The 17,382-nt window shown below is 40.5% G+C and overlaps 1 protein-coding gene across 3 annotated transcripts in view; it reads left to right on the top strand.

Annotated features, from left to right (window-relative positions):
- The first annotated feature begins 1,816 nt into the window (after window positions 1–1,816).
- fam184ab (family with sequence similarity 184 member Ab) overlaps window positions 1,817–17,382 on the top strand; it is a 122,114-nt gene continuing 106,548 nt past the window's right edge. For all 3 annotated transcript variants that reach the window (XM_063901587.1, XM_063901588.1, XM_063901586.1), the window contains exon 1: window positions 1,817–2,531. In XM_063901587.1, coding sequence (XP_063757657.1) covers window positions 2,370–2,531 — 162 coding nt within the window. In that variant the 5' untranslated portion in view covers window positions 1,817–2,369. The remainder of the gene's footprint in view (window positions 2,532–17,382) is intronic.

The following is a 17,382-nucleotide window of genomic DNA, read 5'->3' as shown; positions in this document are numbered from 1 at the left end:
GAAACACCCACAGTGTTTATGCAAGTTGAAGCATAACAAAGAAAGCATAAAACCAACTATTTGCGTCATCCCTCTGATTATGACTGTGTGAGCTCTTGCCTGCAGCTGCCATGCCATGCCATTTTGAATTTTTTATTTAACTTCAGTTATGCTTTGTTGGATGAAATGACTTCGTAAAATCTACTTTCTGCTTTTATGTTCCATGGAAGAACCGTGTACCTCATATGACCTCCCTAACCCGGGAGTTACTGCTCAAATCCACTGGTAAAACCTAGAGAAAGAAGGGAATTAGCTACAGATTTATGGTATTTAAATGATGTGCCATGACTGGAACATCTATTTATATTTAGTAGACTAAAACACTTAAGGTTTTGTGTAGGAGCACTGTTGTTTTAGGTTTCTAACATTTGGTTGTCATGTTTTATCATTTCTGTGGGGTTAAACAGGAAGTGGCTCGTTGAGGGTTCATTTGAACACCAGATGGTGGGCAAGGTTTTAATCTTTATGAAAACATGCAGTGCCGTGCAAGCTGAGGAGAACAGCTTCATATTAGATGCTCATAAATCATCTTTCATATATCACATGGGAGTACCCTGACTGCTGAAAACTCATAGAAACATATGAAAGAGAGAAAGGGTACAAAAGTGGTTAAAATATGTCATTGAAATACTCGTTTAAAAAATGCTTGTCAACTCGGGGTGGGAAATAACCCAACATGACAGCAGTATTAGGTGTAAAAATCTAACTTCCCCCTGTTTCTTTTAAAAGCTTACCACCCAGACTTTACAATTTGACAGCCAGGACAACCGTGACATGCCTATAAAGGAGGGGATAATAGAAATTGTATCTCTGAGAAGTGAGCCCCTGGGGATAAGTCATTCATGATCAAAACTACCAGAACTTTTCCTTTTCATTTGAACTTTTAACAAACTATTTCATATATAGTGTGTCAGGTAAAGTCATTTCAGAGTAGCATTGTATATCAATGCAGACAAATCAAGAACATTTCAAAACAACAGCAATGTATTGTAGGTATCTTGTAACCTGTGTTTTCATTTTATGTATTTATTTAGTATTTATTCTCTTAATCTATTATGTAAGTGATATTTCCCTCGTTGATTTTTTGTTTGTTGTCCCATTTTGAAAGTGATGACTGATTTATAAACACCAATTAATGTGTAAGTCCACACATAATAGGTGATTGTTTGCATTTGTCTCTCATCTTTTTAATAGGGTCTTTTATTTTGAAGAAATGCAATGTCATCTAGCCCAGGGTTAAAAATGTATTTAAAAGAACGTTTTTTAATATCTATAATAATGCCTCATAGTGCTCTGTTTTTCTTTTCTTATTTAACTGTATGTAATGGAAGATATTAGGGATTCATAAATAAAGTCCAGACACTGTTTGCAAGGCTTTGGTTTTATTCCCATATTTATAAGTACATTTCTGATCCTATATTATTCTCTACTATCATCTATTTTAACAACATTTCACAAAAATATCCCAATCTACAGTAATATATTAGATAAAACACTATTATAGTATAGTTTACAAATAGTTGAAATACAATTGAAGTAATGGAATAGACAGACATGAGTGTTTGACGTTGTTTGTTGACAATCTGGTATTTTTTTATATTCATATATTTTATAAATACATTGACGTAGATTTGTCCCTGCACATGCTAATTGTTATTTAAATTTAAATGACATTATTACCAATCAACCCCCGCCCCATGAACGTCACATTTCGCTTTCACCACATTCGCAGGATCGCTCACACGGTGATGTTTTGATTTTTCCCACACCACCTGAAGGCAGCGCTGCTCCCATCCTACGTGAATGCAGCATAAACTGTTGAGGTGATCCATGGCAACAGAGGAGCCAGTCCTACACACACACTCGCACACCTCAAATCTCTACACACTCTCGGTCAATGTAGCCGGAATGCAGCGAGGAGGAATCACTCTTAACGGATAGGAAAAACCATCCAGCATCAAGGTGACCGACCGGGACTCCTGTCAGTCAGCTGCCCCGAAAACAAGCTCCACATCCCGGCTGGTGACAGCAGACAGGACCGCTGCAAACGGACGCATTTTGTGCACGGACAGGATGGTAGTAGCAAACGTTTCTGGAGCTTGAAAATCACAAATATCACCCGTTGGTGTATTATCATCCGGATTCAAACAAAAATGAATCCTAATTTTAACACTTTGTGGGCTAAAAAGGCTTCATATATTTGATTTTTTGAAAGTGTTGCAGGAAAAAAACTCACACTTGCTCCAGAGCTGTCCACTGGTTTCCACTGAGCGCCGTGCAGTTTATTATTACAGCCCATATCTCTCTTATCAGAAAGCAGCATCGTGAAGATGGCGACTGGGTCGGGTTGGCAGCAGTATTACTGCCCTGCCGGTCAGGGGAAATTTAGTTCATCCACGGGAACCAGCATGTCGTTTCAGACTGGCATCGCCATGGAATATACCCAAGACCTGCACCTGAAGATGAGCAAGAAAATAGCACAGCTAACAAAGGTAAGGAGTGTTGAATGAGGCCTCTCAGCACTGTATCAACCCTCAGGTTTAGACCCTTTAACTACCGTCCTGGTGTGAGAATGAAGCACCAAACTCCTTTTAGGAATTTAGCCAATTAGTGTTTTATCTCATATTTGTAAGACTCTCTAATTGGTATAACCATATTTTCTATTAAGCCTCAATATCAAAGGTCTTCTTATACATTCGGCCTTCATTAAACACAAAAAGCACACCTTTTTTATTCAGATAAAAAAGATTACATTTTACAATTGATTCACCTTTCCACATTGGTCACTAATGCTGTATTAAGTGTGGGAAATACGAGCTGAACACATGGTGAAAGTTTGATTTTAATGTTAATACATGCTGTTTTGTGTTTTAATTGAACGCCGAATTAACAAGAAGCTTCCATTTCATTGCTAACATTTATTAATTGATATGACAAATGCATAAAATGAAGTCAAATTGCAAAGAAAACTAAAATTGGTGAAAGTTTCAACGGAGTCTGGATAACATTCACTTGTAAAAAGACATGCTTAGGAGGCATGAGCTGCCTGAAGGCGAGCCCGGTTTGTTCAAATGCTGCATCCATCAATATCGGGTCATTAGCCACGACAACAATCACATCAGTCATTAATCACCTGTAGCAGCTCAGACTGTGCTGGCATTTTGTTTTACTTGTTAATGTTGTTCTGGGGGCTTATACATAATTATGCAGCTAAATAAGGCACTTCCTCCCAACTTTGATCTTTCATGATGACAAGCAGCACGAGGAAATGAGACACAGATTGAACACTAGGCTCAGGCTTGCTGATAACTGGGCATTTGATTATGCTGTTGCAGTCATACAATTCCCTTTACTGCCTCCTTGTTTGCTTATTCTGGATATTTTATGGTATGCCTTGCAATTCCCCTGTTGTTATGCCAGGGTGTACTGTATGTGTGTGGAATAAGAATTGCAGGGCCTTTTGATGTACACTACTCTTAAATATTTATGCAGTTCTAGGAACATGTGTACTGTTTCCAGGAGCTCATTAACTCGATTAAGTTCAGTTAAACATTGTGTGTGCTTTGGCCCAGCTGACGGGGATGTACACCGTCTGTACCTGTGCGCTTTCAAGGGCATTTCAAATGCTTTTGGACCCCGAGGAGCGGTGCTTTCATCTCTCACTTTCCAAAATGACAGGGTTCAAATTTCTAACACAGCCTTTCCACCACATTCACCCAGGGTCAAAGCTTGTTTACGCTTCCAGTTTGTTATTATCAACGAGCTGCATGTGTGTGACGGGGCCCTGGGCTCACACGAGTTTCCAGGTGGCTTTTCTTTTTGGAGAGGCCTTCTCTTTGCTACTGACAACTTCGACTTGGTTACATTCTCCAAGGATTTGCTACCGACACCAACATAAGCTGTGTGCTCTCAGTATTTCTCTTTGTTGCTGAAGAAGTGGAGTGGCTGAACAAAAATATCATAATTCAGCAGCCTTTGGCTCGGTGTGTGCCTAGCCTTAGTGCAGTGTAGGCTCTTTAGAGTCACATTGAGATAGGGAACAACTTACTCTCCACACCATATGATCCTGTATGACTATTAAACACCCACACCTCGGAAAACACATTGAATTGAATGTGTTACTATCTATGCAAAGGTATTTGTTTTACCTGTTTTTGCATATGATACATAACATTTTCTACCAAATAACAGTTATGCTCCAATTGCCTTGAGCCATTTAATCACATAGGTGACTATGAGTTATGGTAGTCTACTTGTATATTGTTATTTAAGACTCTCAACCTTTTTGGATCGCTATGCATGAATATATATCATAATACATTACTTCTCAAGGAATCAAAATAGTTCTCAAACTGTGGCTGAATTTGACTTATTTAGCAGAATCCTGTACAGACACAGTAAGCATTGGTTTATCAATACTGGGTTGAATTGGTTTGAAAAGAGCATTTAAATGACTCTTATCTTCATCGTAAAATAATTGTGTTTTTGCCTTATTTTTCACAAAGATATGTAGATGTATCCGGACCTGCGTTATTCCAAAATGTCTCAGTGCAAAGCCCTACAACAACGCCTTAAAGGTGACAGAATGGGATCCCTTTTGGGAAATAATGCAAGAACATTACCTCACCGGCTGCGATATGTATGCAATATTAATGCACAATTAAGTTCTTTCACATTTCAGGTAATTTCTTGAAAGGACGGGCCAAGCATGCATAAGCTTTTGTGAACCTCTGCAAGGGATTACTTAAAAAAACATCCTCATGCGGTGTTATAAAGCCGTGTAAAGAGCCTCGTTTCAAACTCAGTTTTAGGGACATTTTGGATGAGTGCATCAAAGATTACTAAAGTGCAGTTGTGTAGTACATCAAATAAATAATTGAATAATCCATCACAAAACAATATGAACGATTTCAAGCATCGTGGTTACAGAGCTGCTCATAAAAGCTCCTCGTTCTATCAATATCTCCTTGATTATGACATCAGAATTAAAGCAGTTCAAAGCTGAGCAGTATTTCCTGCTACCAAATAAAACAATAGAACAGTATTTTAATATGTCGAGTCACATGATTCACACACACTCCCACAGGCGTCACATCTGAGCCTCGTATCTCCCGTGCCTCGTTGTGTTAATCCACAGCAGAACGGGCCGATAGCATGCGGGCCATCTGCTCACACTGACCGCTGATCTCCGTGGGCCAGAGCCCGCAATCACAAATAAATAGCAACCTTGAAATCTGTCTGAGCAGCTCCCTGACACATTACATGCTGAATGAAAGATGAGGCTGACTCGAGAAGTGATTGCGGCATCTAAATTTCTTATCTCATACTTACTGACTGGCCTACTTTTAATCCTGAGTGTCTTTTTGTGTTCTCACTTTGCATATTATTCCGATTGATCAAGATCGGCCGGCTCCTTTTAGTTTTGACCGTTTTATATTCTGCATTTCTTTTTCATGTCTGTTATATTTTGGGACATTTTGACTGACGTTTTTCTCTTAGATTTTCCTATTGATTATCTACTCATATTTGTATGTAGTGTCTCCACTGGGACATGTCTCCATGCTTTAATGTTCAGAAAGCTCTTTATTGTTTTCATACTTCCTGTGCTGCAGCACCTGTTTTCCCCCTCTGTCTGAAACCAGAGCCCAGTCTGTTGTGATTGGTCAATGCCTTAGAGAGGTCCCACCCTTAGCCTATCACGTACAGTGTGTTGGAGCGCTAGTCAATAGAAGCTTGAGTGTTACGTAGTGATATCAATTTGTTCAGGAAATAACCAAAAGGAGGCGTTTCAGGCGGAGAGAAACTGTCTCTGGAGGAAAGACAGGGATTTTAGCCTTTGCAGACCATTTACATGCACTAAAACCTATATAACACACTACAGGAAAGGGAAACCCATAATAGCACAATTGGGCCTCTTTAAGAGAGTTGTCAGTTCAGATCTGACTCAGCGATTGGCTCTGCAGACACTTTCACATGGACTTGCATCGTCAGTAATTAAGTCAATGACTGTTAGTCTTGCATTGAACTTGCAAGACTTGTTTGCTTCCGCTGTTATTTAAGACTTCTTGCAGTCATTTTCAGTCCCATAAAGCTGCTTTCCGCCCCTTTGTACACTTCAGGATTTTAACCGTCATCATTTTTTACGAGAAGTTTCTCCCTCTGACGGGTTTGCTTTTTTTTTTATTGTAATGCCTCCGTGAAAAAAGGAGGCAATGAAGGGGTTTTGCTGCTATGGCAACAAGTTTTATATAAATCATAATTCAGGGCAATGGCATGTAAGAAGAGGGCCGATACATTTTAAATGGATGAGCCTGATTTTAAATTCTATCCACAGTGAATCTGAAGTCTCTGGTTGTTGGTCGGAGCGTTTGTAGGGTATCATTTTGCATCTCCAGGGGAATGCCATAAAAAAGTATTACCTAGCTGTGTGTGTGTGTGTGTGTGTGTGTGTGTGTGTGTGTGTGTGTGTGTGTGTGTGTGTGTGTGTCATCAGCCATGCCTGAATGACTTTAGTGTCAGAGTGTGTCAGAAATAGACCTCTGAGATCTCCATGTATTTCTAGACGAAGCGATTGAAAGAGACAGAGATAGGGAAACACTGAAGTGTGTGTCTGTTTGCAAGTAATCACGAATAGCCTGTTTTCAAATAATGATTTTCAACAACAACATCTACTCATATCCTCCTGCCTTTTAACATTCCTGCATTTCTATCAATTGTAATGATTTTGTGCAGCACTCTAGGGAGTCAGTTCTTCAAATAATGGGAGAATATGAACATTTCTGGCTCATTGAGTCGGTGTAATGGTGGAAATGGCTGCTGAAAACACAAACAAATGCGCTGTCATCACTTGGCAGCAGCATTAAAGCCAAGGTGCGTGCGTGCGTGCGTGCGTGTGTGTGTGAGTTGATGCCATAATCCAGGGGTGGTAGTGCAGTGATCTGTGTAGCTGGGGCAGGGTTAGAGAGCAGATGGTTCAAACAACATGACTCCAGACTCGGGAATTTAATCTCGTCATACTGCTCATTCAAAAGCAAAGCTACTGGTTTCAAATGTAAAAACTAAAACGTTTTCCTGACAAAATCATTTCTAAAATTTGTGATTTGAGTAGAAAGCACCCCGGCTGTTATTCCAGTATTATCAGCCATAGTAATTCGTATCAACTCAACATCTGTTAGAACAATCGCTCGGCTAAACTAAGACAACAAAGGGAAACCTTGAAAATAAAACCTTGATAATATCCTTTAAATTAAACAAAAATTGGGCTTATTCCCAAGACATTGATTAGAAGCAGTTGCTGTAATTTAACCGTTGAAATGTCACTTCCTGTGTATTGAAAAGATGGTTTATTTTTCACACAGACACCTAGCATGTACCGTCTGACAAGTGTGTGTGTGGTGTATTAAGGGACATGGTGAGGGAAACGACAAAACATGCAGAGTGACATCCCATTATAAGCTGTGATGTATCACAGAAAACAGGAAGTGCCGGGAGGAGCGACGCCGCCCGATTGAAGTCCTGAACGGCGTTTCTGGAGGTGACAAACTGTAAAAATTGGCCCTCACAGCGGCTCGGAGTGCTGGGGCCACGCATTTAAACTTTGTTATCTCTGAATATAATTTCAGGAGAATGAAAACAGAGGTGTGTGTGTGTGTGTGTGTGTGTGTGTGTGTGTGTGTGTGTGTGTGTGTGTGTGTGTGTGTGTGTGTGTGTGTGTGTGTGTGTGTGTGTGTGTGTGTGTGTGTGTGTGTGTGTGTGTGTGTGTGTGTGTGTGTGTGTGTGTGTGTGTGTGTGTGTGTGTGTGTGTGTGTGTGTGTGTGTGTGTGTGTGTGTGTGTGTGTGTGTGTGTGTGTGTGTGTGTGTGTGTGTGTGTGTGTGTGTGTGTGTGTGTGTGTGTGTGTGTGTGCGGCTGCAGGAGTACAGCTTATTAACCTCTGCAGGATGTTCCATCACTGATTGTCACAATTCACTGTCAGATTTCATTAAGATAGGCCCACACACACACACACACACGTACACACACACAGTGAGAAATATATGGGTGAAAGGGAGGTGCACACTGTCCTCAAGCACTCTGCAGTCTCAATAAAACACAGCTGACATGCCTGTTGATTTACACACATGCTCGGATGCTCACAGATACACACAGTGGCTGGCAGATTAGCGAGGTGTGTATGGAGGGCGATTTGATGAGTCATTCCTAATGTTTGACCTTGAATGTCTTCTTAGCCTTCGGACAGCCAGAAGCTACATCTGCTAGAGTTCTTTTTGGATGCAATAGCAGGAAAAACAAAGGCTTCATTCTGAATAATCTGATGACATTGTAGATGCATAACTTCTGCAACGTTTATGCTTTGATTTCTGTGCTACCAGTGCTTAATTCAACCTTGGAAACGGAGCCTTGATGACATCGTTGTCTGTTGTTTGCTGTTATGCAGTTAAATTAAAGAGTAACGCCGATGCACGATTGGCTGATTTGTGCGGCTGATTCATCAGACAAATATTCTTTTGTCTTTGTGGAAAGAGACACCTCATGAGAGCCAGTTTTATTTCCTTCTCCAGTATGATGGAGGTTTGTCTGTAAACACAGCCGGTGTGCTTTTATTATTTCCTTTATGAGATGTCTGACCTGAGAACTCATTCCGGTGTGCTGTGGTGGGATTGTACTCGACAGACTGTAAAAGCCGTAATGAAACCAGCCTCAATGGTTTATCGAAAGACGACTTTGAAATGAGGCTTTTCAGGGGGTGACATTGCATTTATTGTCACAACATTACAAACTAGTGACCAACATTTGTTTGAATTTCTTTCACCCTCTGTCTGAAACCAGAGCCCAGTCTGCTCTGATTGGTTAGCTAGCTGGTAGTGTTGTAGTCAAAACCACCTTACCAGAGAACAAGTGATGACCAAGACTGGAGTGTACCAAGACCAAGACAAGACCAAGACTTTAAGAGGTCAAGACCAAGACTTTAAGAGGTCAAGATCAAGTCATGACCAAGAATGGAGTGTACCAAGACCAAGACAAGACCAAGACTTTAAGAGGTCAATACCAAGACTTTAAGAGGTCAAGACCAAGACTTTAAGAGGTCAAGATCAAGTCATGACCAAGAATGGAGTGTACCAAGACCAAGAACAGAACAAGACTTGAAAATGTCAAAACCAAGACTTTAAGAGGTTGAGACCAAGTGAAGACCGAGACCGGAGTGTACCAAGACCGAGACAAGACCCCGGCTTTAAGAGGACGAGACCAAGTCAAGACCAAGACCAAGGCAGGGTGAGACAGAGTCAAGACTTGATGAGGTCAAACCCAAGAGATTAAGAGGTCGAGACCAAGACCGGGCAGTACCAAGACCAAGTCAGGACCAAAACCAGAAAGTGCAAGACCAACATAAGACCAAGACTTTAAGAGGTCGAGACCAAGACACGACTCAGACCAAGGCAGGGCGAGACCGAGTCAATACCGGAACCAGACTAGTGTAAATCCAACACTACCTAATACAAATGTGGAAGATACCATTGTCAATTTGATCTGAAAGATGTTAGCCTTTGCAGACCATTTACATGCACTAAAACCTATTTAACACACTACGGGAAAGGGAGAAGGCCTCTTTGATATTGAAACAGTCATGCATAACTTTAGTAGACACTGTGTCTTTACGTGGCCTTTTTATTTTAACTACATCAAATATAAATTGTTAGCGCTCAAAAGAGAGCCCTGTCCAAACCCCTTCTGGTCATTAGACAATTCCAGGTTTATATGAAGTCAGACACAAGAAGCTGATCCTATCATTTTTATTCCTCCAAAAGGAGCCCTTGGGTGTTTAACACCTGTCTGCTCCTCTTTCTTTTGTAACATCCTTACTTTGTGTTCATGGCCTTTCAACAGAGGGGGAGGAATCAGTCTCGGGGAGGCGAGGTTTCAGCTTGCTCAAACAAAAGGATTTTTTCTTAATGGACCCGCTGTGTCGTTGCTCTGCAGGGTTGGTGAAATGTGAAGGCTTTCAGGTGATGTAACAGTCCTGCTGGTGGCCATATTGAAAGGCAGGAGCTTGTGGGCAACAGCGTCTGTACAGAGTTGTGTTTGTATATGTGGAACAGAAACAGAATATTGTTTAATCATTGCTGCATTCTGGATACAGGCTGCTTTTCACCAATCCATGCATCTGATTTAGTGCTAAAATAATACTTGTATGCATGATCTAGAACATATATGTAGTCCAGCCATGTTGGGATGAGTTGCTTGTGATACATTTTTCGTTATTTTATCAAATCGTGCTCTGATTTATCTACTAAACCATTCAATCCATATCATTTCTGTGTCATTGTTTGAATGCATTCTTCCTGGAACGAATGAAATGAGGAGAGTTAATAGAAAAAGCAAAGGTATAAGCCTAGAAAAACAGGGGGAAATGGAAAGAAGCAGCAATTTGCATTTGGCTGCATATGGTCGGCAGAAAAATGCATATGCAATCCATCATTAATGACAACTGTGGGCCAGCTCTCTCCTCCTCTCCTCGCCACATTCCTTTTACATCCAACCAATTCATGTTTATTTCAGCCAAGGAGTGCACTATGTCTGTCCAACAGATAGCATGGTCGTATTCCCCGTTGACCTATAGATGTATTCAGCCATAAAACTAAAAACTATTTTGACCGAAAGCCACTGCAGACCTCCAAACTTGACAGCAGCCCACACATATTACTAGAAAAAGCAGCCTTTTTGGCAGACCATTTCTACAGCTCACATTAGAGTGGACATGCTGAAGTCTGTTTCGACTTTCTTCTCTTTTCTTGCCAGCAGTATGGTCACCGGGGACCAGTGTACTATTGGTTTTTCTTGATGGGAGAGTCAGAGAAAGACCCCTTTTTTATTCCTCATTATCAAGAGCTCTATTCAGATGGGTTTCTAAGACTCAGAGGAACAGCTGTAGCTACAGGCAATGGCTTTTACGCTAGGCATCTGCTGAGCAAGGTGGAACAAGTCATTAGAGTTTGCTTAGCAGGATCTACTCATCGGGGTGTACTGAATGTGTTTATTACTTTAAGACTTAACACTTGACCTTTCTAATACATTGCATTTTAAGGTGATTCGTTGTATAGGTTATTAGACAGCCAGAGTTGCCTTTGCTGCCACGGAAAACCTATATGTTCAGGGGTATTTCTAGAAAAATGAGGGCGCTAACGTCACCTACCGCGGATATTATGGCCCCGCATATATTGCACTTCAAACAACAAATAACTCCAGAGCTTCTTTACTTCCTCTCCAGAAAAAAGCAGAGTAAAAGAAAGGATCAGAAATCTCAGTTTCAGTGTCAGCCTGCTGCCTGCCACTCGTCCCCCAGCAGACCCACCGGACATCCATCCCCTATTTATTCTCCGTAAGCTGTCTCTGCCGTCTGACCAGACATCTGACTCCATCTCATATCTCTGGACTCATTACACCCTCAATGACCAACAGAGATATTGTTTTCTGGCAACACTTTAACATTTTACGGGGAAAATCTGCATTTTGGTTTGAGGGCGCCCGCCTCTGTTACCCAGTTAAAACCCTGATAATAATACTAATAATAATAGTAGTTGTGATTATGTATTTAATGCAATCTAACATTCTCAAGATCTCTCTTGTGAAATACATCTTTGACCTCAGTGGGACCTCTTGTTAGAGTAAAATGTCCTGTGATAGGAATGGTAAATAGTTTTGCTGATTTCTAAATATTTGCTTCACAGCACATCTGTTATAAGAAATTGTTTCCAAACTAATTAAAGTCGACTGCTGGCCAGCTATGCAGTGAATGTCTTTCTTAATTACATCTGCAACAGAAATGTTGTATCGTCTGCATGTTGAAACACTTTCTTGGCACCGATTTAGAGAATCCTGCTTCTTTCTTTCAGCTCTTTCTTTCTGTTTGCTTTTTTCATTTTGCCCAAGACCATGCCCATCTTGGCTCTCTCTACACTTGGCAGGCCTGTTTACTCCTCTCTCCTCCACGTCCTCTCTCCGTGTCTCTGTTTATCGGCCCGTCCTTCCCTCTAGCTAAAGGACATCCAAACAACAGCGGGCCTCGCTATGACTTCACCCAGCCTCTGGTCCGTCTTTCCATTAAGATAAGATGAAGCTGATCCCTGAGGGGATATTTAGGCCACTATAACGACACACAGCGACAGGAAGCAGCGGAGGAAAAAATAAATAGTTATAGGAGAACAACAGCAACACTTTTATTATAGACGACAGCTTGTGTAAACGAAATACATCCTGTAAGGCTTCCACATTTGAAATGTTGAGATACTGGAAGTGGAAAATGAAATCCTCCGGTTTATCTCGCATTGCCATGGAGACACCATCGTGTTTGCTGTCGTCAGTCGAGCCAAGAAATACGTTGTTTGTGCAAAATGTGTTTTAAGATAACCAGCAAAAATCGATCCCACTTAATTGAACAAAAACTGCATTTCAGCTCGTTTTAAATCACACCCTACTTTGGGAAATCCCTGACCTTGGACTGACTCCATTAGAGGGATTGTAGTAGAGAAGGAGGATACGCTGATAGCAACTGTAACTTCAAAAGGGGTCGGTATAACTCACTAATGCAGACTATTACCCAGATATCTATTTATCCACACAGCCGTCTGACATGCCTTTACCCTGTGAGTGGCTGACTGCTTGACAACAGCATGACTCAGCATTCCTCTTTTAAGACCAATGGGTTCACTGAGTGGTGGTTTATGTCCAATCAATAAGGCTCATTCTCCACAAATGCCTACCTTGCTTATTTGTGCCGCACAGTAAGTTAGATGTTCCTTTAACTCATTTTTCTTCTTCACAATGTACAGTATGTTCCAGCACTACAGGAAGTCAAGTGTTGCTAGGTAGTAAAGTATTACACAAATGTAAGGCATCTATTTTGGACCTATTATGTCCTTTCCTGTAGTGTGTTATAGTATAGGTTTTGGTGCATGTGATGCCTCAATTTGACTCCTTTAGTTTACTTGCGTTACATAATGACATCACTGTGCATCATGTGCTTCTGTTGTAGGGATCGACCAATTATCGGCCGGGCCGATTATTATGGCCGATATTTAGCATTTTTATAATAATCGGTATCGGTCATTTTTTCCACCGATAAGCCGATATTGAAATGGATAAAGAATGGAACGCGCTACTTTGTCTGTAAAGCGTCTCTCACTCCCTGCGTTTGCCACTCTGTGGTCGATAGCATTGTCCCACCCACTACACCATCTGATTTGTTAGTGAGCACGGATCCAGCCAATCAGGATGGAGGACTGAATGCTCAGAACAGTTTGGCTTCTCAGCGAGGCAGTAGCAGAATGGGCTTCAACGGTACGGAGCTATTTTTTCAAAGGTAAGGTAACGTACATTCATTGCTGAAGTTGCAATGAATCACAATCCACTACACTGAAGTTGCAATAACACCACTTTGTAAGCTATTCTCTTTCATTCCGGACCCATAAGCAAAGCGCCCATTTCCTCCATTTAGCTAATTCCCGATTGATGCACGTTAGTTTACTAGTTCGCCAATAGAGCCTTATGTCAGTCTAACTACTGAAACATAATCCAAACTAGCTAGCCATTTACAAAACGTAACGTTACGTTTAAATGTCTCACAATTTGGTAGTTCATATAGCTGTAGTCTATAGACCTTATATTTGTATTGAACTAATTTGGAATAATTTCGTTTTCTTATGAGTTACATCAGTGTCCGCAACGGAGGGAGCGTGGTTCGCCTGATGTCACTCGTCATTTTAAATCTACCTATCCAGTAAAAGTTTTCTGTCCCAGCTAAAATTCTGTGAAACACCAGCGATATCATTTGTTACATTTTACTCACTTTCCCTAAGCATTTTTAATAAATAGGCCTACACCAATCTAAACCTCAGTTTTCATCAGTGCCTGACAGTCACAGACGATAGACGATAGGTTTAGCTATTCGAGCTAACTTATAACATGTTTCAGGCAGTGTTATGGAGAGGGCTAGCTAGCTGTTTATCTTACCTGGTCGCAATTGACTGACGATAAATCAGATTTGTTTAAACTTTTATTGGTCAACGGGTGGATACAGCAAGATAAACGTGACATTTTTCGGTCAAAAACTTGACTGTCATACGGGCTTGGGCCCATTATTGTTACGAGTTATGACCGTCCGTTTGTCTGCAATCTGCATCGCTGCGAGTGAATGGATGACTGGTGGCGCAAGTCACCTCAGTAGGCCTGTCATATGACGTGCTTTGCTAACTGCACAAATAAGAAGTTAAAACAAACACCTCAATCACCTGAGATGTTGATATGATATGCCAACATGAGACCCGTTTCAAGCTTCTTGCTCCAAAGGCAAGGAAGTTCCTGTGTGCCCCACCCTCTTCTGTGCCAAGTGAGCGTATGTTCAGTGAGGTCTCTGCTATATATGAAAAAACCAGAAGCCGCCTCACTGGAGAAAATGCAGAAAAGCTCTGCTTCCTCCACCATAACCTACTCTTGCTAAATTGGGAATACTAGACTTGAGTAAACCAAAGTGGGTTTTTTTGCCATTTTTTGGTTCATTAATCTACAGGGAGTGATTTTATTTATTCAATTAATTCATTAGTTTGTCATTTTCAGTTCATTAAACATCAGGGAGTGATATGATTTACTTTTTCTATTTTTCTATGATTTTACATTATATGCATATTTTTTTTTAAATGCTGCAGGCAGCTCCCTACACTTTGTGTTACAAAATAAGAACTATTAAATACTTTTGAATTACATTTCTGCTGCATATCGCCTTTTTTTTGACAACTGACATATTGGTTTTTAAAAAAAAAAAAATTTAATATCGGTTTTACATATCGGTTATCGGACTCCTTTTTTGGTAATAATTGATATCGGTATCGGCCCTGAAAAAAGCATATCGGTCGATCCCTATTCTGTTGGCTCGCGCTCCAACACCTTCTGGACATCTTAAAGCGGTTGAAAAATCACAACGGAGCCGGCCAGCTCACCAATCAGAGCAGATTGGGCTCTGGTTTCAGACAGAGGGTGAAAAGAGGAGCTGCAGCACAGGCAGTATGAGAAAATAAAGAGCTTTCTGAAGATTAAAGCATGGAGACATGACCCAGGAGAGGCACAGAATACAAATATGAACCTGAAAATTAGCATAAAATGTCCTCTTCAATAGCTGTAATGCAACAAGAGCTACCATAGAGGCTCACTAAATTAATAAGCATGCCCAGAATTGTTAAAAAACATGCCTCCATCTTTGAGGTTTGAGCCCATTTATCTTTAATTGAGCAGCCACGGGCCATCATTTAATGTGAAAACTCGCCTGTCTTATCAGCCTAATCACGCAAGGCTGCAACAAAGGAGAACATCCCAGTGTCAGTAACCAGGGAGCTGTAGCTTCACCCTATTTGTCTGAATTAAATGATGTTGTTGATATGGGCACCTCGTTGCACAGAGGAGCTGACAAACCAAAAGCGGAATCGCACAGGGCAGAACGTTCAGCTGCCTCTGTGAGTTCACAACACTTGTATATTCTGCCTACAGCCCAATCAGCCGTGCAGCTGCAGCCAGCTGTGCCGCCTGCTTGTTATCGTAATGTCAACCGATGTCTGAGCAGCTACAACTAAGTTTGTGTGCAGACGACATGTAGGGATTACTGAACATTTCATGACTTCCTTAAGGACACGTTTCTGAAGAGACTGCAGACTCATGCTGACGGGATAGCAGCGCGGCTAGCGGATGTGATGAAGACGGCAGAAACCAATTATAACTGGTTGACTGTGAGCTGTTGTTTCTAACCGACACATAAATGACTGGTTGTTTGTTGGATTGTGTTGCTGGTTCTTTATCCTTACACTTGAATCTGGATTTGAAAAGATGCTGTTTGTTTAAATAGATACATTAAACCATTTAGAAAAAATCGGGTCAACAATCTTTATGGAATTTCGTTCAAGTCTGTCTTATGTTCAACCTTTGGTTTATCAAGTACTTTTAGCTTGAAATGTACGTCCTAAGAATTTGTCAAAATGCCTGAATAGTACTAAAGTAAAGTAGAAGTACTCAGATCTTGTACTTGAGTAAAGTAGAAGTACTCAGATCTTGAGTAAAAGTAGAAGTACTCAGATCTTGAGTAAAGTAGAAGTACTCAGATCTTGTACTTGAGTAAAAGTAGAAGTACTCAGATCTTGTACTTGAGTAAAGTAGAAGTACTCAGATCTTGTACTTGAGTAAAGTAGAAGTACTCAGATCTTGTACTTGAGTAAAGTAGAAGTACTCAGATCTTGTACTTGAGTAAAAGTAGAAGTACTCAGATCTTGTACTTGAGTAAAAGTAGAAGTACTCAGATCTTGTACTTGAGTAAAGTAGAAGTACTCAGATCTTGTACTTGAGTAAAAGTAGAAGTACTCAGATCTTGTACTTGAGTAAAAGTAGAAGTACTCAGATCTTGAGTAAAGTAAAAGTACTCAGATCTTGTACTAAAGTAAAAGTAGAAGTACTCAGATCTTGTACTGAGTAAAAGTAGAAGTACTCAGATCTTGTACTTGAGTAAAGTAGAAGTACTCAGATCTTGAGTAAAGTAGAAGTACTCAGATCTTGTACTAAAGTAAAAGTAGAAGTACTCAGATCTTGTACTTGAGTAAAGTAGAAGTACTCAGATCTTGAGTAAAGTAGAAGTACTCAGATCTTGTACTTGAGTAAAGTAGAAGTACTCAGATCTTGTACTTGAGTAAAGTAGAAGTACTCAGGTCTTGAGTAAAGTAGAAGTACTCAGATCTTGTACTTGAGTAAAGTAGAAGTACTCAGATCTTGAGTAAAGTAGAAGTACTCAGATCTTGTACTTGAGTAAAGTAGAAGTACTCAGATCTTGAGTAAAGTAGAAGTACTCAGATCTTGTACTTGAGTAAAGTAGAAGTACTCAGATCTTGTACTTGAGTAAAGTAGAAGTACTCAGATCTTGAGTAAAGTAGAAGTACTCAGATCTTGTACTTGAGTAAAGTAGAAGTACTCAGATCTTGTTCTTGAGTAAAGTAGAAGTACTCAGAACTTGTACTTGAGTAAAGTAGAAGTACCAGAGTGTAGGAATACTCTGTCACAGTGAAAGTATTCTAAATGTTCCTCCAGTGAAAGTAGAAAGTACTCTCCTCTAAATGTACTTAAAGTAGCGACAGTAAAAGTAGTCATTGTCTGATTGGTCCATTTCAGAATAATATCTCTGATATGTTTTATAATGATTGATCATTAAAGTGTTCTCAGAGCTGGTAAAGGTGCAGCTAGTTTGAATGGCTTTGCATACTGCAGGGTAGCTGCTGGATTTACTGCAGGTGAACTACAGTCTGATTTAAGGGTGATTATAT

The sequence above is a fragment of the Eleginops maclovinus genome, chromosome 15 (assembly GCF_036324505.1).
Source record: "Eleginops maclovinus isolate JMC-PN-2008 ecotype Puerto Natales chromosome 15, JC_Emac_rtc_rv5, whole genome shotgun sequence".
NCBI classification, from domain to species: Eukaryota; Metazoa; Chordata; class Actinopteri; order Perciformes; family Eleginopidae; genus Eleginops; species Eleginops maclovinus.
This window is presented reverse-complemented; position numbering and strand designations above follow the sequence as displayed.